The sequence below is a fragment of the Pagrus pagrus genome (assembly GCF_965226575.1).
Source record: "Pagrus pagrus genome assembly, chromosome: 21".
Taxonomy (NCBI): domain Eukaryota; kingdom Metazoa; phylum Chordata; class Actinopteri; order Spariformes; family Sparidae; genus Pagrus; species Pagrus pagrus.
In genome coordinates, this window is record NC_140208.1 from 4,321,631 (window position 1) to 4,341,435 (window position 19,805).

Below are 19,805 nucleotides of genomic sequence, written 5' to 3' on the forward strand. Positions count from 1 at the left end.
GATGCTGTTGTCCTTCTTCAAAAATATCCAGCGGTTTCGCTCTTATGATGACGTTATATGACACGTTTTATAGAAATGTTAATATGTATCACAGCCTATGACACATACAAATGTGAATATATATATATGGTTTGCAGAAGTAGCTCATTGCAAAGGGAGGAGAATTTATTGTTTATTTTAGGTGAAGAGCTTCAAATTTTCAGCTCATTAACTACAACACATACGCAATAGGTTATTACAAGAGAACACGGCTGCCAAGGGGCGGACTGGTGTCAGAGTCACACCACTGGATATTTTTAGCGACACCTGGGGATGTGTTTTTTTAAGGAAACCTGGATATATTTCCAGATGGCTATTTTTTACAGGAGGCTGAACCATCTGCATCTGTGATTGTGGCATCCAAAACAGGTATTTTAAGTTAAACCATGATGTTTTCCCAAGTGGTGTCTAAATCTAACCAGAGCACAAGCACAGCGTCATGAGAGACACAGAAAACTGAACCTAAACAAACGTAAAGTTGCAACATAAAGAAAGGTTCAGTTTTAACTTATCTGTGGTTTTGCAGAAATGTGCTGAGCTAACATTTACTGTGGTGATTGAGTTGATGTATTTTTCTGTAATTCTGCATCTTGATATTTTTCCATTCATTCAATCATACACCCCTCACTGTAACATTAAGCGCTCAATACACATGAAGCTGCATAATCTCAATACAGTACTTATTTACATGTTGCTAATTGATCCAGTTGCGTCTATTGTGTCTACTAATTGAACGCCAATTACGTCATTAGTCTGTGTTAGCCTGTTTTGACAAGGACTTAACTACCTGGAGATATCTGAGATATCTACGTTACCAATCTGTTCTGTCTGCCACTGAGAATATGTAAATTGCTAACAATTATCCAGGCATCCGAGTCTGAGTCTGCTGATGAAACAATGAATGCTAATGCTAAAGCTGTTCGTAAAGGGTTGAGTACAAGGCAGAAAGTTGTGCACTGTGAACTTCATGAAAGTCACGTAGTGCGACGAAGGCTTTGAGAGTGTTGAATGAACTGACTGATCATCTTGCAGTGCGCTGCGTTTGACAATCTGCTTTGTTGAAATGCACGTTTCTGGGAGATTTCCTCATAATGTGGGGGTAGAGTTACTGCTCTTCTGATAACTTTCCAGACTAAAACCCTTAAAAATCTTGTCTCATACTGTTACAACCCTGCGTGCCGTGTTTTGGTGTCTGTTAAGCCTTCAAACTCATGGATTTATTACTCAAACTGTACAGACTGTCCTGATTTGTTTTCAGTCTTCTCACTGGTTCCCAACCACCACAAGCTCTGGAGAAGATGCCTTAAATTACAGCTGCTTGCTGTGAGAAAAAGAAGACTGTACAATATGTGCAACAAATTAAATTTAGACGGGAAGAAGGATCTCCACATCGTTAAAGAAGAAGAACAAAGCATTCTGTTATTGTCAAACTTGTAATTTGAGAAACAACTTTCACTTTTACTCCATGATAAAACGTTTTTTAAGCAGAACAGTATTTTCCTTGTTGTCTTTCTTTGGCTTATTTTCAAGCTATGCTGAGAGCAAATTACCGAACCTTTCACTTAAAACAATCAACTGATCCTAAAGATGCAAAATCAAGAAAAAAATGTGCAAAAATGAATGTTGTTTGTTTCCCTCGAGCAACTTGTCTCCCCTCTATTCACTCCCCCTCTCCCCCTGAGAACTAATGGCTGATGGTAATTACATTTAATGAGATCATGGGGTTGTCTGCAGGGTGCACTTCTGCAAATTGCTCTCAGCGTGGGGTCTGGAGTGGGATAGGGTAGGGGCCAATGGGGCTGTCGAGGTCGGGGCCAGGAGTGTTTGCCCAGTGTTCAGGGGCCAGGACCCACAGCGGCTTTACCTGTCACTCAGTGAGTAGTGAAACATGTCATGCATTTGTCTGCCTTTGTCCTCCTCATTTGTTTGTCTGGCAGAGATAACCACACGGAGGTGGTGCTCGCCTCGGCTCTATTGTGTGAAACTGTTGTCAGCCCATCACGTCCATCCATCCCGTCTTCTCCCTCTCTCTCCCTGCTCCACGACTGGTCATTTTGCCACTATTTTCTGGCTGCAGGGGGTGACCCGGGCAATTTAGTTAATCCATTAACTACTAATTGTCTCCTCCTACCCCGTTGCTTGGACAAACAGCCTGGTGGGGCGGGGGGGGTGAAGCCCCCATGACCTATAAAAGTCATGCTGGAAGAGGAGGCAGCCACTGCCACTGCATGGATCCCTCCAGTCCTGACTTTCTACACATTTACTCGGACTTTTGAACTTTGGATTTTTATTTGTTGCGGGCTCAAAGACCAGTGACTCATTTTTTCTTTCTCTTTGAGTCATCCTGTCTTGAGTTAATCATTTTTTAGTCTCTCTTGCCCCTATTCCTTTTGATTTATTTGTGCTGTTGGTGGAAATGTTGGGGAATCTCTGGATGCTCTCCTTCTGTCTCTGCGTGTCCTGGACTGAAGCTCGTATATGGGCCTGGATGCTCAACATGCCGCACAGCCCTCCCAAAGAAGGAGCAAAAGCACTTAGAGAAAGCGCTCCTCCAGCCAAAGCAACCACGGTAAGATACCTCTTGATGCTTCTCTTGATTGCAACTTTTATTTTATCTATCGTGAAATCGTTAGAGCAAAAATCTGTTTGGATGAAATAGCTTTACTAGGAGCCAGTGTTACTTTTCCATAAGAACAATGTGCTCTGAAAACAGTTTTCTCTTCCATAACTTCATGTCCAGGATTTTTAGGAACATGCAGGACTTAAATTTCTAACAAAAGCCTTTGTAAAGTTTTAATATCTCCCTCTTTTTTCCACAGGTTGTGTGCGACCATGACAGGGCCTGTGGGCGGGGTTTCTCCTGTGATCGACACTTTGGTCTCTGTGTTCCTCTACGAGGGGAGGGCCACTACTGTCGGAGGGATGCCCAGTGTGTCCGCGGACTCAGCTGCATGTTTGGGAAGTGCCATCGCAGCATCCCGGACGGACAAGAAGGTAAGAGTGTGACAGTAAACACGTTATTAAAAAGGTCTTTTAAAAAGATAAGTGAAGACAAATCAGTGTGACTGAACATGAGATAACCGGTGTTTCCTCCATCTAGGTGCCAGATGTAAACTAGACAGGGATTGTGGGGCATCCATGTGCTGCGCTCGCCACCACGGTGAACAGGTGTGCAAGAGACGTCTGATCCGCGGCGAGAGCTGCTATGTTCCTGATGGTGGTCTGGCATTCAGCATCAACCAGATTTGTCCGTGTGACGAGGGGCTGCTGTGTCGTGAAAACAGTGGATCACTCCGGAGAGAGTGAGTATAGCAACTTTAGTTGTTTAGTCAAAATAACACGAGCAGAAGACGGATTGAAAACAGATCCCAGATTTGTCCAGAAAATGAACTAAATCCCTGGAGGATTTGAGATTGTAATGTGTTTATACTGGCAAAGTGTGCTCAAAACCATTATTATAAAACACTTTATTTGTGCTCATGTTCATTATTGTCCCACGATACATTGCACAAAAGAAATAGAGCAGCTGCTCACAGCTGGGAAAAACCAAATTAATTCTGTATGCTGGTAAAACAGCTCAGAAATCCAAAGAACAGCAATTAAATCTGTGGAAAAACATTTTGATGTTCATTTGTAAAGTTTAATCAGCAGTGACATTCCACAGTCGCAGCTTTATTGGATTTTTTAATTTCCTGTTTGTATAAAAGGTTACCATGTTGTTGTTTTTTATATACAAGTTTATGCTAACAAACTTGATAGGTGTGAGGTGTATCCAGAGGACTAGGTCCAATAGTCATGGTTCTGTTTAGTCAGAATAAACTCACTGACAGAAAATCTGGTCGTTTTCTGGTGCACTGTGTACATGATGGTAATGAAAAGTGTGTTTTGTCCTCAGCCTCCCTAACAGATGAATGTAGCCAGGGTGTTATGAAAGATGTAAAAACAAATAAGTGTAAATAGGATCATCATTGTTTTTAAATTATGCTCCGAAGTGTAATTTATTTATTAGTTTTGATAATAAACAACATGATTCAGAAGGTCTAACTTCAGTTTGTTTGTCTTTCAGGAGAGATTTTATTTACCAGCCAGAACGAACAAGTTGGACCTGTCAGGTGCCCAAACCCTGACGTCAGCCTCGACATTAAAGCTATTTATTATGTAAATATGTTGTATATGATTGTATATGAAAACAAAAACCTGTATTTCCAAATAGTTTTGTTTATTATTTCATTATGTACATTTTGACAAAAGCACTACTGTGTGTGGCTGAGCTCAACAAAGCCATCGTGTCTCATTCAGTATCTTCCTCAATGCATTTAGTGATCTTCGATTTATATCTATAAATGTCTATTTCCCCTTCAATTTACTGTAAAGAATAAAAAAAAGTATTTTCCACAAGTAACGACTCTGCCGAGATCTTTCCTTATCATTAATAAACACATAACATAATGTAAAGAGAAAAAGGTTTTGCTGCTCTCTTGTGGTGAACGTACAGGAGAAAATACAAAGGCTTGGAATGATTATATACAGTAAACTCAAATGTAAAGCATTTTGTTTAAATCACTGTGGGTTACATTGCTGTCAGCGTACAACACAGAAGCAGACCAAACAAAAACTGAACAAAAAGGTACAGAAAAAATAAAAATTGAAGAATGATGAATGGTCAGAACTGTACTGTACATGTGAAAAGAAAGTAGTTGTGTGTACAGTATAAAAACACCATGACTGACACCATAAAAGTACAAGTATTTCAAAGAAATAACAAATAAAAATTGGAAAACCATGTGTACATGGTTGTGGATGGATTATGATCATTGTATACAACATGCAGGATTAATACAGGAGGATATATATTTACAGTGACAGTGAATGATGATATTTTAAATGTTTAAAATCTGCATTGTTAAACTTAAAATATAATCTGTTGTGGAAGAAAGTGGCTGTTTTTGTATTTGAGGATCACTGACACTGTAAGACTTAAATCCCTGTTCATCAGAGTGATGAAAGAAACTGTTCTCGTGTCTGAAAAAAAAAAAGTTAGAAAAAAGAGAGAAAAAGAAAAGGAGCCATTAAAAATAAAGTTGTAAAGTCTTGACTGAAATGATTTAGTGGCATCAAGTCAGAATTTCCAGGAAAAAGCAATAGTGTCAGAATTAAGAATATTATGATGAAGAAGTCACAATATATTTATCCCAGATGTGTTTTTGCCAAGAATGGCTTTAGTACTCTCTCATTTGGCCAAAAATATAAATCACACAGACACGGAGAAGTGAATTAAGCTTCGAAAAGTTCCTTTGCTGCCTTGAGACTCCTTTCAAATGTAGGTGGAGTAAATGTTTAATTCTTTAAAGATAAATCTGGGGTGCAGTATCACTTTAAAGCTCAAATTGAAGCATTCAGACACATGCACACAGACTCTGGCTCCTCTGAGCACGTTTCTTGGATCGCAGGCCGCGGTTACATAACACGGTGGACCCTCTCTCGTTGTTAGCATCACCAGATGCTGTAACGCTAGCTGTCCCCTGACCCATTCTTAGATCGGTATCTTCCTCGGACTCCCCATTACAAATTCCCCTTTCGCTCCATTCAGATGCTAATCGTCTGCAGTTTGCCCCTTCTATTGCTGGGTGACTTGAATTGTTCTGTGAAGGACATTAGTGTCTAACCTCTTTGCTATCCCATTACAGCTCTCATCATTAAGTCTTTGCAAAGGAGGTTTGTGAACGTGTGAATGGAACTGCATTTAAGAACAAGAACGATTTCAAACCTCATTGGCAGCATTTTTAGCGTCGCTGCCTCTGACACCATGCCGAAGCCTTCCCCTTCGTGCCATTTTCAGGAGAAGCACACACTCATTACATTAAAATGAAAGCTACCCAGGCTTGAGAGAACATGACATAAACCTATAAAATTATGTAAACAGGCGATTGAGAACACACGTTTCACAAACATACCGAAAAGGCTGATGAGACAAAAAGCGATATCTAATAGCACAAGACTGTGAGAAACCCTATATTACTGAATGCTGCAAAACACAGGCTTATCGTCTGCACTGAAGAACACTAGTGACTAGTGTGTGCCAGCTCTTATCTGCGCTGCCATCACATTTTGAAGGTATCCATACATGTCTGTTTGCACTATTTAGCTTCTTAAATGGTTTTCTGTTTCCGGACATTTTGGCCTCTTGTGTCTCGAGAGGACGGAGAGAAGGAACAGGACTGTTTGTTTCACTCCTCTAACTCTTCTGTTCTGTGTTCAAAATACAACTGTAAGATTAAAACATGTGCTTCTTCACGGTGAGATATGTTTGTGTAAAAGAGATATTGAAATGGAAATGTTGTTCCCTACCAAGCAAATAGGACGAACCCTACTGTGCGTTCCTGTGCTGTCGGAAAAACATTTGTCTGACTGGGAACTGGGAAAAATGCCCTCTCAGGTCAGAACAACAACTTGGAGAAACGTTTGGTGCACGAGTTTCCGGGTTGATGTCATATGATGCTGAAACATGATATTGGGCTGATGGTAAGAAACTTTGACGAAGGTCATGTATTGTATCGTCATTGTAATGTTTCCTATACTACTTGAACCATTTGGGATAATGTAAGTACACAACAACAAAATATAACAAAGGTCTCGTAGTTTTTCACATTTTAATGCAGAAATGTTTCATAGTGTACATACTGAGAGGGAGTACTTCAGAAAATGTCACGCTTTTGCTTTAAGTAAAGGAAAAGAAATGGCTAGTCGCTGGAAACATTTGGTTGTTATAATTTAACAAAATATGATAAAAAGAGGCTTTCTTTGGGCAAAGTGAGTCTGAGTCTGTGAGCTCAATATGTGTAAACTTCTGTCTCCCTCTTCTTCTGCTACTAATTATATATGAAACAAATGAATTTCCCTTCGAGTTATTTGTTTTTGTTGAATAAAATGCACAAATTTCCTGTATTCACATCTCAAGAAAAGGTGCCCTAAACACCCTGAATGCTAATCCCGTGAGACGCTGGTCATTTGAAAGTCAATGTCCGAGCAGCACAGAGAGCTTTTGTGAGCAGCCCCACAATGGAGCTCTTAAACCGACCCTGCCAGGGGGAAAAGTGGAGACGAGAGAATGGGGGAGAGTTGATTACCTTCACCTGTGACAGTATAAAACACCTCCTCAAGCTGTCATGATGTTAGCTGTAGAGCCACTGGTGCTGGTAACCTGTTGAAGAGCCATGAGGACCCTCTGACATCAGACGATTCAAAGGTGTTTTCTCCCAACAGGTGAGTCTTTTTCTTTAATGACAGATTTACATCATTATGCTTAAATATTCTGTCTTTGCTAAGCTTGAATTAATCTCTCTGCAGCATCGCAGTATGGCTTCTGTTGGTGCATTGTTAATGTTTCTGCCTGTTGCGTGGACGTGCTCTCCCCAAAAAGCAGGTAAACATCGCTACAGTGTAAAGATTAGTTTGTACTTATATTCTTATGTCGTATTACCTTCCCAAAACCCTGGTTGCCTTGCAGATCCCCCTGATTGTATCTCATTTCAGACTACGTTATGGTGTCATGCTTCCCCAACGCCATCATTGCCAACGTCCCAGAGTGTCCTTACGGCTGGGAGATCGACCAGCTGTCTCTGGGTGGAGTCTGTTACTCTGGGATCCACAGCCCGGGCTACTACCGCTTCATCATCTCAGACCTAACACCCAAAAACCACTCGTACTGCGGCACGCAGTCTGAGGTGAGCAGGTATTAAAGTGCATGGAGTGCCATGGAGATTGATTTTTGTTACACTCCGCTCACATATGGCCATTAAAAAATTATTAATACAGGGAAATTGGGACAAAGTCTTTTTTAATTCATATCTCTTCTGATGCTGATGTCCATCGTTCTCCACAGTACATGCCCGGCAAAGACCCCAAGTACATCTTCTATAACTCCATCGTGTCCAACGACACGTCGCTCACAGTCAGAAACCAGCCGGTCAACTACACCTTCAGCTGCATGTACCGAGCAGCCTACCTGGTGAACAACGCGGTCTTCAGCCAAAGGTAAGCATCCATCCGGGACCACAAGGCGACGACAGTTACCACGTGGATCATGTGTGCATTCTAACCCAATGACTTGCAGCGTTTTTACTAAACCCTCTGCTTTTTCCAGAGTGGCTACAGTTTATGTCAACAACGGGAGTTTAGGCACTTTTAGATCACAGTTGTCTATGAATGTGTTCACGGTGAGTAGACGCTCACAGATTCAGTTTCTCCAGTGGAAGACTTTGAAACATGTTTAATGCTATATTTTGATGTGTCATTAAATGAATTAAGGTATCATATATAATGTGGATGGATTGTCTGGCACAGTCAGATGAAGAAATAAGAAAAAAAACAAATTATATATTTTGTAGAATTCGAAGTTCCTGTATGCCAAAGACGCTCCCTATGTGATCGACACTTCTGAGATCGGCTCTGAAGTTTTCATCGGCATCGAGGCAAAAGGACTAAGTAACAGGTATATCAACAAATCTCAACATTTAAAGTTAACAGTCCTAAGATTATAGTCAATGACAGAGTAGATACCCCGAGATCGCTAACCCATCTTTTTTTTTGTATTATTCTTTGCTGTTCCACCTCTCAGATTTAAAGTTGTAATAAACAACTGCTGGGCCACTCCTACTCCTTACTCAACAGACAAGAAGAGGTGGAGTCTCATCATTAACAGGTACAACGTTGACCACCCCACTGACCCTCCCACTTTTATCTTGTATTTTACATCATAATGAAATTAAGAAACATAACACTCATGGTTGAAGGTGAAAAACACGTCTCTGTACTACTTGATGATTGGTTGATCAGATTCAACAGAACTGTGGTTGAAACAGTGTTTGTTTCTTCCAACAGCTGCTCCTCCGACAGCACTGTGAGTATTTTTGAGAACGCCAAAGACAGCCGCTCCATGTTCAAGTTCAACTCTTTCCGCTTCCAACGGCTGGAGAAGGTTTCCACGGTGTGGCTCCACTGTGAGGTCCAGGTTTGTGATGGAGACAGGCTCATCTGTATACCAGTGAGTACAGCACTGATACTGTGATAACAGCTTCTTCTACTGCTGTTGAACTGATATTTATGTTTTCAATCCAACTTCTTCTCTCCAGAAATATAACACACAGTATTTGTTGTCATTATATGTCTAAACCACTACTACTACTATAACTAAACTATTTGAGCATTTCCATTTTCTGCTACTTTATACCTCACTGCAGTACATTTACTGTAGTTTACTTAAAATTTAAAATACTTCTTAGTTAAATGTGAAGATACGACCCATGTTTCATCTTGTGTTTTTTCTCCAGGGCCCCTGCTCTTACAGAAGTCTGTCCTCACAGCCAGAACCAAGTGGGGGGATTCTTACTGCTGAGTTTCACATTAAAGGTACAGTACACTGTGTACTCAATACAGGCTGGGGTGGTTTTAACTTCATTTAAAGACATTTAAAGATCACAACATTCTGCAGAGTGAAGCTGAAAACATCCGAGTGAAGTTACAATAATAAAAGAAGTTTTGAGTGTTGGGGACTTTGTTATTTCAATAAGAGACTTTAAAAGATGTTTTTTGTACTGTAGAAGCTTTTATTTTGTATTATGATATATTGTTTTATCTCCTGACAGGTATTGAGTCCTCCAATAATGGACACATAAAAGGTAAACAAATGTGATGCAGTGATACCTGTGGTTGACTCTAATGTTCAGAGCTAGGATTTTAGAAAATACCGAGGCCAGAGTCCAACACGCATTTCATTTATTCTGTTAACTGCTCAAATATTGTTTATCATATTATTATTATTATTATTATTATTATTATATATGAGAAGTAGACTTCTTAATACTGCCAGAAAACAAATTCTGGTTGGATTCATTAATTTTTTAGCCTAAAAGTCAATAAAAACTCTCAAATTCACCGAAGAATTCGCAGCTAATCTTGATCTTGATCTGCTGCATTTTCTGTCTTTTCCACCACAGGCTCATCACTATTCATCCTGCTCGTAGTCCTGATTAACACATGTTTGGATTTAGTAAATGGATCAAGAATGTAGTCAAAACATTTTCATTCAGTCTCATTTTATACATTATTCATTTACATACACACACACACACACTGAGGGGAGTGTCACCCAGGACTCAGGGAGCGTATGAACACATTCCTCCCCACATGATTTTTCTCATTTTCTCACACATATTATTGTAATTAGCACATTTTAATTGAGATTTCCTGAATGGATATTCTTTAAAATCGTACATACATTACTCACTGCTTACTCCAATAAAGATTTAATGGAAAAAAAAACTTTAAATATGGTTTTTGTCCCTTTTTGTTTCACACGATGCACAAACCTTTAAAAAATCTTCCAGGAATCGTCACAATGTCAGTAAATAAATCATTTCATCAAATCCAGAAATTAGAATCAGACTCAACATGACAACAGAATAACCATAAATAGTGAATAGTTTAATGGATTTATTATAATATATAATAAATAAATAACCATGTTTGATGCATACAGCTCTCTTGAATCTCCGTTAGAAAAACACTGCACGTCTTTTTCACACCTCAAGCTTTACTGTTATTGGAAGCAGTTTTCATTTGTTGTTTGTTTGTTGCAGCCACACTCAATAAAAACACATTATAAATGCCATTGTTAAGAAGTCATTAGAGGCACTGATTTTCATTAATTCATTAATTATTTGTGTTTCACAGACCTCCGTGCAAAGTGTGACAAAAAATGTGTCTATCTGTCTCCCTGCCTTAATTATTTATGCATGTCAATAAGTTTGTTTGGTACCTTAAGTTACTTCACAGATTCAGATCGATAACACAAAGTAAATTAAACAAATTACGATCTTTTATTCACAAGCTACTCAGCTGTTTGTAGAGTAATTAAAATCCCCTTTACCAGCTGCAACATTAAAGTGAAGAACACATTAATTAATCAATAACTGAAACCCAATAATATAATGTTCAGTACTCCTAACTCAGCCATTCTGCATAATAAGCGCTTAAAATATGTTATGCAAAGTAAAATTTGGATCAGAAGACTGCTACTGTAACAGAGTAATAGAGTACTTCTACACTGGTATTGCCACTTTTACTTGGTAACGCCACCAGTTTGCAGATGTTGGGGTGTACTGCTGCATTTGTGAAAGCATTACAATAAAGTATTTTGTGGCTCCAGAGGAAGCTGCATGTAATTTCATCAATTGCCTCCAGTGATGTCACTCAGTCGCTCAGTTGCATTGTGGGTAATGCAGGCACCCTTTTAAATGCCTTTGGTAACTAAACGTCACATGATTGAAGCTGCAGATGCTCTCACTTCAGTTCAAGTGCTTAACAGCTATTATATTGGAGCAATAGTTGAGAGAGAGACATATTGTGTTGTACAGATTAACAAAGAGTGGAATAATATTAAAATTTTTATGCATTGACTTACTTAAAAGTGTAGAAAGAAGGCAAGATGGTGTTTTTAGGTAGTATTAACCCAAAGGGTCAATAAAGGTCTGAAGATTTGATTGTGAAATGTGTTGAAGTTAAATCTACTTTTATAAAATAAACACATCACTTTGGTTCTTATATTATATTGTGGTGTCCTGAGTGTAGTTATGTGATGTTATTTGATATTAAACAAAACTAAATTCATTCATCCATTGTTGGTCTTCTCAAGACATCATGATTCGCAAACTGTGCACAGATGGATGATTCACATTATCACAAGATTAAAAAAAATGTAATTGCTTTGCTGCCTGTGTTCACATTCACTGTTCTGTTGCATAAGTGAAGTATCATAGTATAAAACACGTGCTACAAAGAACAGTCAGTTTGACAAATAATAAGCTTAAAAAGTGTCTTCAGCCTCCTTTAACAACAGTCTGTGGTCGCGGCTCTTTTTGCTTCTCTTTAAGTCAGTGTTTGACATTTTCACTTCAGTCTCTGTCCCCAGTTTGTCTTCAGTCGTCCTCTTCACAAGTGGAGGAAACGAGCTGGTTCTGCATTCTGTGAGACCAGATATTTATGTCATTGTATCCGAGACAGGGTCTGAATATCCACGTGTTCTTTAAATGTGCACTGCAGGCATCGTTGCGTCTGTGATGCGAGCTTTGGTCAGGGTTTTGTGGGCCTTTTTCTCAGCAGCTCTGGTCACCCCTAATTTCTAGAGCAGAGATATCACAAAAACTGGTCAGATTACAACTAAACGTTATACAGAATACTACACATGCTGACTGTGCTTGGAAAAAAAGAGTGTCTGACTGTCTTTATCCCCAAAAAATGGACTGTGTTGTGAATTAACTGTACCTCTAGTTTGAGACTGTCAGCTGGTGAAGAGCCCCGAGCGATAACAGGAGGGTTAAATCCCTGTTTGTTCAGCAGCCAGTAGGTCTTATGAGACCCTTTACCCTGTCATGGACATGAATACATACTGTTAAAACATGCACCGCACAGCTTATCGGAAAATAAAACCCATGCCGACTTTTAAGTCACCTTCATTTCGACTTCCCCTCTTTCTTCCAGCTCAAATGAACCATCCTGGACGAGAATGTCAGCAGTGGACTGAGATATGTGAATCTTCAGGGCTGAGGGAAGCGTGCAGAAGAGAGGCCGAACATTTAAAGGTACAAAGTTCTGTGTTTGCATTTAAAAAATACCACGACTAAGAGTCTAAACCCATTTTAGCTGCTCCGTGAGGCTGTACTCAGACACAGCCTTGTTTTGGGGTAATGCTAACATGCTCACAGAGAAAATGCTAACATGCTGATGATTAGCAGGTAACTTCAGTTCACTCACGTAAGCTGTTACTCTCCAAGCGAGAGGCCATGTTGACCGTGTCACCGAAGAGACAGTAGCGAGGCATCGTGGTCCCGACCACTCCGGCCACCACTGGACCTTTAAAACACATATTGTTTGCATACATCAGTCACGCTTTTCAAATGTCACTTTATTCATGTTTTAAAGACACAGGGTTGGTTTGGTTTAACTGTAGCTGTCTCCATCAGTGCTGTCTCTCACCTGAGTGTATCCCAATTCGAATTGCAAGACACTCAGTCGGCATGTGGTGGATTCTGAAGACCTTGATTCCGCTGAGGAAGTGCAGAGCCATCGTAGATATTTCTATAGCGTGCTTATTGCCGTTGCTGATGGGAACACCACTGGCCACCATGTAGGCATCACCGATGGTCTCCACCTACAACAAGCAAAGATGCAAAAATGGGAAAGCTGTTTTATACAAAACTGCAAAACTTAATTAAAAAAAACTATGCAAAGGAACAATGAGCATTTAACCCTCACGCAACTGATGAAAGTTATTTTCAAACTTGTTTTATTACAAATTAAACAAACAAAATTTGACTTGTTGTTGATGTAAAAATGTAACGATGTAAATTTAGTTCGTTTTTTAATTGTATTTTTTGTCATTTAAAATTGAATGGAGGACTTTAATCTTTGTGCGTGACTCACTTTGTAGACGTCGTACATCTTGATGATGTCGTCAAACAGGCTGTAGAGGTCGTTGAGGAACGTCACCACCTCCATCGCCGAGCTGACGGCGCACATGGAGGTGAAGCCGACGATGTCGGAGAAGAAGATGGTCACGACGTCGTAGCTTTGCGGCTCCACTGATTTCCCTCCCATCAGCTGATCTGCGATGTACCTAAGACCGATGACACACTGACGAGGTCAGGTGGGGTACTGATGGATTACTCTGTTTTTGATTACTTCATATTGATCATCTGGTACCTTGGTAACATGCTGGAGAGAAGCCTGTCTGCTCGAGTCTTCTCTGCTGTGAGCTGATTGGTCCTCTCCTCCACCACATCCTCCAAGTGATTTGCATATTTCTCCAACTTTTCCACCATATTATCCAGAATATTTCCGTGACTACAGTACAGAAAATCATGACCACCCTCGTTAGAGTTTATATTTTTATATACGAAAAGTTACCTGTAGTTTACTTCTAGTCCCAGAATTATCTCTCGTTTATGTCAACAAGCTTCCTGATTCTCATTTGCATTAAGTTGTCAGTAAAATTAAGGTTTATAACCTTAAATATTGCATCAGCAGGCCCAAATGAGAGACAGGGAAAACAATTTTTGGGATATTTTGGGGTTAAGAACAAACAAAATTCAGAGGTCTGACCCCTCTGGGCTGATGTCTCTCAGCTGTCTCCTGATAGACCCAAACGGTGGACGGTGATCAGGGTTTTCACTCCAGCAGGCTCTCAGCAGCAAGTTGATGTTCTCATCACACAGCTGCTCGCACAGCGCTGGTCGGAGGGGTTCCCCTTGGAAAGGCGCCCGCAACTGCATGATGATCTCTGAAGAAAACATGTAGCAAGAATTTGGGTTTGAGGTGTTTTTTAGCAGTGCCAGCTGCATGGCTCCGGGGATGGGAGGGTGTGTCACGCTAACCTTTGGGCTCCAGGTTGAAATCTTGGTATGGGTTAGCCTTAGAGTTGTACATGAGTTCCCACATGATGATGGCGAAGCTGTAGATGTCACCTTTGGGCGTTCCGTTGATCGGGACACCGACTTGTCTCAGAAGCTCGGGGGCCGTCCAGTACAGCTCTACAACACAGCCACACAAAAACAATAGTAGCAAAAGAGCAGTTCAAATCTCATCACGTGTGTTACATCTCCTTCATGCTGTGATAAACGTGAATACAAATATATTTAAGACAAAAGTTAACACCCACTGACCTTCATATTTGGGGTTTTCCAGTGGGATTATCTTGTTTTTGCTTCCTGTTTTAAATTCCCACAGACCAAAACCAGAGAGTTTTATCTGGAGTCGACTATCCACCAGACACGTGCTCGGCTTCAGGTTCCCGTGAAATCTCAGGTTACTTTTGTGAATGAACTCCATTCCCTGAAACACAAATGAACAGGTTTAAACAAAAGAAATAAAACATCTGCTCTTCTCTATTACAGTGGTACTATATAAAATCTGGCTACAGTCCTGGGTACATTTGTGAATCTTTGTTTGCATTCTTTGAATTAAATGTCTTTCCCTCCACTCAATCATGGCAAGAACTTGAACAAGCTGAATAAATGAATTGACTCACATTGACGATGTCATAAGCGAAGGAGAACTTAAACATCCCGTCCAGCTCGACATCTGAACCGCCCAAAACATCCTGAAATAAAAAAACATCAAAGACTACATTTTGAAAAATTCAATATTTGGTCAATATTGGGTTAAATTTAGAACCAATGGTATTGTTATGTTTTTACTTAATTGATGGGTTATTTACCCAAACTAAAATATGATTATTTGACCCAGTGTTACACTTAACAAACTCACATTTTACCTTAAAACTGTCACACGTGTACTGTTAGTTGTAAAGAAAAACTGAGGCGTGTGAACATGAAGTACAGGCTGAGAAACTCACCTTCAGGCTGCCTTTCCTGCAGTACTGCATCACCAAACAAACATTCGGTGGCTCAACGCAAACACCAAAGAACTGCACCAAGTTCTCGTGTTTCATCTCTTTCATCTGTCTCCAAGAGATTCAGATGATTAGGCAGAGAATATATCAGTACTTCAATTAAAATGTCTTCAAGAGTAGAATAAGTTCTGCACCAGTATATTAAACTAGAAACTGTTTCTCCAACATCATGTGGAGAGGGTATAATTTTGTTTGTTCTGAGGAGGAACATGAGGAACATTACCACACTCATCTCTGCGATGATTGAAGGTTTCTGAAAATTGCAGCTAATGTGGTCCTTGATGTACTTGACGGCCACTTGATTTCCCTGTGTGGAATTAAAAAAAGGACATTAGGGAGAAGCACATATTCTGGAAAAGCCATATATCGATACATATATTTGTTTGTTATTTATTCATTCAGAACATTTTTGTCCCATTGGAACAAAAGCCCGTTAAAGCTGGTACCTGGTAGAGACCTATGGTGCTGTAGACGTGTTCCTTTCCCGCCTTGTCTTTAAAGCCACAGCTGTTGTTGGAGAAAGTGGACTGAGAGCCGCTGCTCACGCTCTGACTCGCTGTGCTCAGAGATAAACCCTGAACTCCCTGGAGGAGACACAAACACACCGAACACACCTGTGAACACAAAACCAGGCACGCAAACACACACGTACTGTATACATGCAGACATACCACGGAGTCCCTGATGATTGTGATGTCGCTGTAGTTGATCAGCCACCAGTAGGAATCGTCGAGCTTCGTCTGGAGTCGTAACTTCTGCAGGATGAGGACCCCGATGCACAAAACTGCCAGCACGCCGATGACAGGGAAGGTCACGAGCAGAGCCAGCAGGGCGATGTCTGTGTGCCATCGAGACAAGAAATGGTCACCGTGCTAGCTCGGCCTGAGTGTTAGATTTAAAACCGAGATAAAAACTGAGTAATTGGTGTATTTAGTCGTGAATTAACTGCGTTTTGTTACTTTACCATTATTCAGCCATTCACAGAGTTCGTTGTTGAAACCACATTCTGGTTTATCAGAAGGAGGTCTTCCTTTCGGCCAGACCACAGAAGCAAACGCAGACGTTGGCCTGAAACAACATTTGTTTGTGTGATTTACCCCCCCAAAAAGTTATGTTACTTTTTTTATGAGTTAATCAAAGCGTTTCTTTTACCGGACATCTTTGGTGTGACTGTCAAAATGGAGGACGGGTAAAAACTTGGTGGTGTCTCCCGTGTGCTGCAGGTCATAAATGGAATAGTCCAGGTTTCTCTCCCCCTGGTCGTCAAAGTGGACGAGTCCAGACGCACCTGCAGGGATAGAAACCATGAGTCAGTGGATTAAAGGGTCAGTTCACCTAAAATAACTAAAGGAAATAAAACAAAAAACTCATCCCTTCAATTATTAAAGCAGCTACCAACCATGAAATCGAATGTCGTTTCTATTTCTTAGTCTCCGTAGCAGCTGCCGTCCATCGTGAGGATCTTTGCCGTCTTTGAGGACTTCCTTCAGTCCCATTGCATAAAGAAGCACTGCATCATGCAGATAGGCAGAGTAAGGGCTGATCTGACAACAGAAGAGAGAAATAAAATGAATATATCAGTGATTTTCCTTTTCCTTAGCAGAATGTATGGGTCATTTTTCCTTATCAAGGCGCTTACCTCTGTTTCAGACGTCAGGTTGCTCCAGAACGGATGTCTTTTTAGTCTTTCAAAAACTTGGTCGAAGAAGTCGTAGTACTCGTAGCCTTCGTAGGATCTCTGGCCAATGATGAAGGCCATGTCAAAAGCTCTGATGGCATCTTGGTTAGCCCTGCTGTTCAGGGAGTATTTCCACAAGTTGTCCTGTTGCGGAACAAGATACAAATGAAAAATCAACTGATGAAGATGCTGACATTTTGCCTTTTAGCCTCAGTCTGTTAGCACAACCCCTTTAAGAACGGGTCAGCTGGTAAAAATCCAACTGGAGATTGCGTTTTCAACCACCCAGAGGTGCTAACATTAGCATAACTGCTGGCTACAGCTGCTAAAATCTGCCAGCGACAGCTCATTTCAGACAGAATCAACTGTTGCAGGCTAGAATTGAGAAGCAATTCAAAACAGCCATTTCTGGAGAATATCAGCAGTCGTCTGTTACACCATCACTACCAATCCCGCTAGTTAGCCTCAACTCAAAAGTTGGTTCCCAGCTGGAACCGAAAAATAGCAGGTTTCTTTGACTTGAACTGAAAACGGTGACATCAGTGGAAGTGTCTTATTCTACAGTTTGGAAAGAGAGGATGGAGAAGGACATTGGTCTTGCACGTAATAGTCTTCAGCATCTTATCCATCATTAATAGTTGGTCCATGCTTGCTACTACTGTCAACTTACCTGTTGATTATGCCTCCTTGTTTACACTGGTTAGACTCAAACTGGTGAAAAAGTGGTTTGGTCCGTTGGATTATGGTTCGATGAATCCTGAACGGACTTGGTTCAAGAATCAGAGCTAATTCGGACGCATTCGGCAGCTTTGCCATGTTGGTAATCCAACTCTGTTCTCTACAGACAGATTTTGGTCTCGGTAATATCGTTTTTAATGGAGTTTGAATTTTACATAGTGGTACCGCGACTTCTCAACTGAATAAGAGTGTAACTGTGCGTTTTAAAGGTTTCACTCACCACACTGCCACTGACCTCAAAATGCTGAACCAGGAAGAACACATAGTCACCATTCATCAGACCCTGTCGCTCAGCCTCCAGCAACAGAGCCATAGAGTCATCTTTGTTCGTTAGCACCACAATCACTGGATGACAACAGGAATTATGAAGTCAAATCGAGGTCGTATGCAGTTTTTAAAGAACCAAAAAAGTGCTCGTACTTTCCTTACCTCTGGCGACTGTTGAGATGTACTTAATGTTTTGATAAATGAGCTGAGGATTGCTGGTATCAAACTTGACCGTGGCAGCCAGTTTGAAGTTTGCCCTCAGCGGACTCTCGATGGTTTTCCACAAAGCGTCGACCTTGTCCCAAGTGTTTGACTCGAATCCCCCTCCGATCATCGCGATGTGACTCCATCCAAAGAACTCCAAGGTTTTCACCAGGACCTCCGAGCTTCTTTTGAGAGGCGGCACAATTTTGATGTAGGAATCATAGATGTCACCGTTGTCCATTTTGGAGGATTGTCCCACAAAGCCGAACATGGGGATGTTCCACGTGGATGCAATAAGACCAGTGACCTGGAAGGCAGGTTCAGTTTAATTTCCCCCGACAGAGAACAATGTCAGTCCGAAGGAGGTTTTATAGAAAGATGTACAAGTTACTTACGAGCGCCTTTTAAGTGGCAGGAAATAATCAAATCTTTACATATTTACGATATCTTACCAGCTTCCTATCCAAAATGTTAGTTGCAGGACTACATAATCATCTTAAAGGTCAAAATGTGTGAGCCAGTTGATTACAGATGCTTTGGGATGACGGCCGACCCATCATACAATCCCAAAGTGTCAGTTTTTGACCAGGTGGGAAACACAGAGTGAAACCCAGAGCAAGAATGAGACTGAAAAATCAACTTTTTTTGTGTTTAAATATGTTTCTAAGGCTGTTGTACAGAAGAGGATTAGGGCAACTGTAAAAAAAAAAATGAAATTTGACTTTTTTTCTCTGTCTTTAATTATGTGATTGAAGTCAGAATTCAATTTCAAGAGCAAAAATCATAACTAAAATAAAAGAAACACCTAAATATGCATTTTTTAAACTTCTTTCCACCGGCCTGAAAGATGTGATGAAATCAAAATAAACCCTAATTTCAAAACTGGCCTAAAAACACTGTTTTCACCTGTATTGTCTCTTTCTACTCTTTAAAAAAAAACCCAAGTCTAATGCATCAATCATCAGCTTCCATGTGCACACACATCACATCACGTCACATGAATCGTACCTCGGCTTCTTCGGGACACGCCGGACCGAACAGTGCCGACACGTTCTCTTTCCACACCTGTTGAATGAACCCTCCCAGGGACAGTTTGGGGTTACAGTCTGTGTCTATGAACACAAAGTCCAGACTGTAGTTCCCCAGGAAGGATGGATTGGTGTTCACCTTCTCTATAGCGATCTGTATGGCCGAGCCGAGCCGCAGAGCGCTGAAGGGTAACGACATATTCCAGGGAGCCTGGAAGCCGACGATCAGCCTCTGAGTTTGAGACCCGTTGGTGCTGCTGTTGACGACAGCGGCAGCTGTTAGCACAAGTGTGAAGCGAAGCACAGATAGGTGCCTCATGCCAACCCTCGACATCACTCTCATCCTATTAGTCGCTCCATGTTACAGCGCTTATATACTTCCCTG

At 40.8% G+C, this 19,805-nt stretch overlaps 3 protein-coding genes across 9 annotated transcripts in view; 2 read left to right on the forward strand and 1 right to left on the reverse strand.

Annotated features, from left to right (window-relative positions):
* Nucleotides 1-4,405, forward strand: part of LOC311250751 (dickkopf-related protein 3-like) — a 32,059-nt gene extending 27,654 nt beyond the window's left edge. For 5 of the 6 annotated variants that reach the window (XM_084342753.1, XM_084342752.1, XM_084342755.1 and 2 more), the window contains 4 exons: nucleotides 2,511-2,608; nucleotides 2,859-3,033; nucleotides 3,140-3,341; nucleotides 4,106-4,405. In XM_084342753.1, coding sequence (XP_084198879.1) covers nucleotides 2,511-2,608; nucleotides 2,859-3,033; nucleotides 3,140-3,341; nucleotides 4,106-4,166 — 536 coding nt within the window. In that variant the 3' untranslated portion in view covers nucleotides 4,167-4,405. Of the gene's footprint in view, nucleotides 1-1,862; nucleotides 2,609-2,858; nucleotides 3,034-3,139; nucleotides 3,342-4,105 lie in introns of those variants that run through there. The other variant, XM_084342751.1, reaches the window with a different exon arrangement.
* Nucleotides 4,406-7,221: 2,816 nt separating this feature from the next.
* tectb (tectorin beta) lies at nucleotides 7,222-10,342 on the forward strand. 2 transcript variants are annotated; one of them, XM_084341843.1, is made up of 11 exons: nucleotides 7,222-7,302; nucleotides 7,387-7,462; nucleotides 7,573-7,763; nucleotides 7,922-8,073; nucleotides 8,153-8,255; nucleotides 8,427-8,530; nucleotides 8,657-8,740; nucleotides 8,920-9,082; nucleotides 9,369-9,447; nucleotides 9,684-9,716; nucleotides 10,035-10,342. In XM_084341843.1, the coding sequence occupies exons 2-11, from the start codon at nucleotides 7,396-7,398 to the stop codon at nucleotides 10,106-10,108; spliced, it is 1,050 nt and encodes a 349-aa protein (XP_084197969.1). In that variant the 5' UTR covers nucleotides 7,222-7,302; nucleotides 7,387-7,395; the 3' UTR covers nucleotides 10,109-10,342. The 2 variants fall into 2 exon arrangements, with proteins under 2 accessions (XP_084197969.1, XP_084197970.1); XM_084341844.1 differs by having other exon boundaries at nucleotides 8,183-8,255.
* Nucleotides 10,343-11,084: 742 nt separating this feature from the next.
* Nucleotides 11,085-19,699, reverse strand: gucy2g (guanylate cyclase 2g). Its single transcript, XM_084342758.1, has 22 exons — nucleotides 19,401-19,699; nucleotides 18,351-18,699; nucleotides 18,142-18,266; nucleotides 17,145-17,327; nucleotides 16,905-17,049; nucleotides 16,658-16,793; nucleotides 16,470-16,573; nucleotides 16,177-16,343; nucleotides 15,952-16,089; nucleotides 15,729-15,812; nucleotides 15,449-15,553; nucleotides 15,122-15,193; nucleotides 14,757-14,925; nucleotides 14,469-14,624; nucleotides 14,197-14,374; nucleotides 13,798-13,938; nucleotides 13,519-13,711; nucleotides 13,072-13,246; nucleotides 12,850-12,948; nucleotides 12,547-12,638; nucleotides 12,361-12,462; nucleotides 11,085-12,217 (listed from the first exon to the last, which is right to left on the reverse strand). Exons 1-22 carry the CDS (start codon nucleotides 19,617-19,619, stop codon nucleotides 12,122-12,124), a joined length of 3,228 nt encoding a protein of 1,075 aa, XP_084198884.1. The 5' UTR covers nucleotides 19,620-19,699; the 3' UTR covers nucleotides 11,085-12,121.
* Between the last annotated feature and the right edge of the window lie 106 nt (nucleotides 19,700-19,805).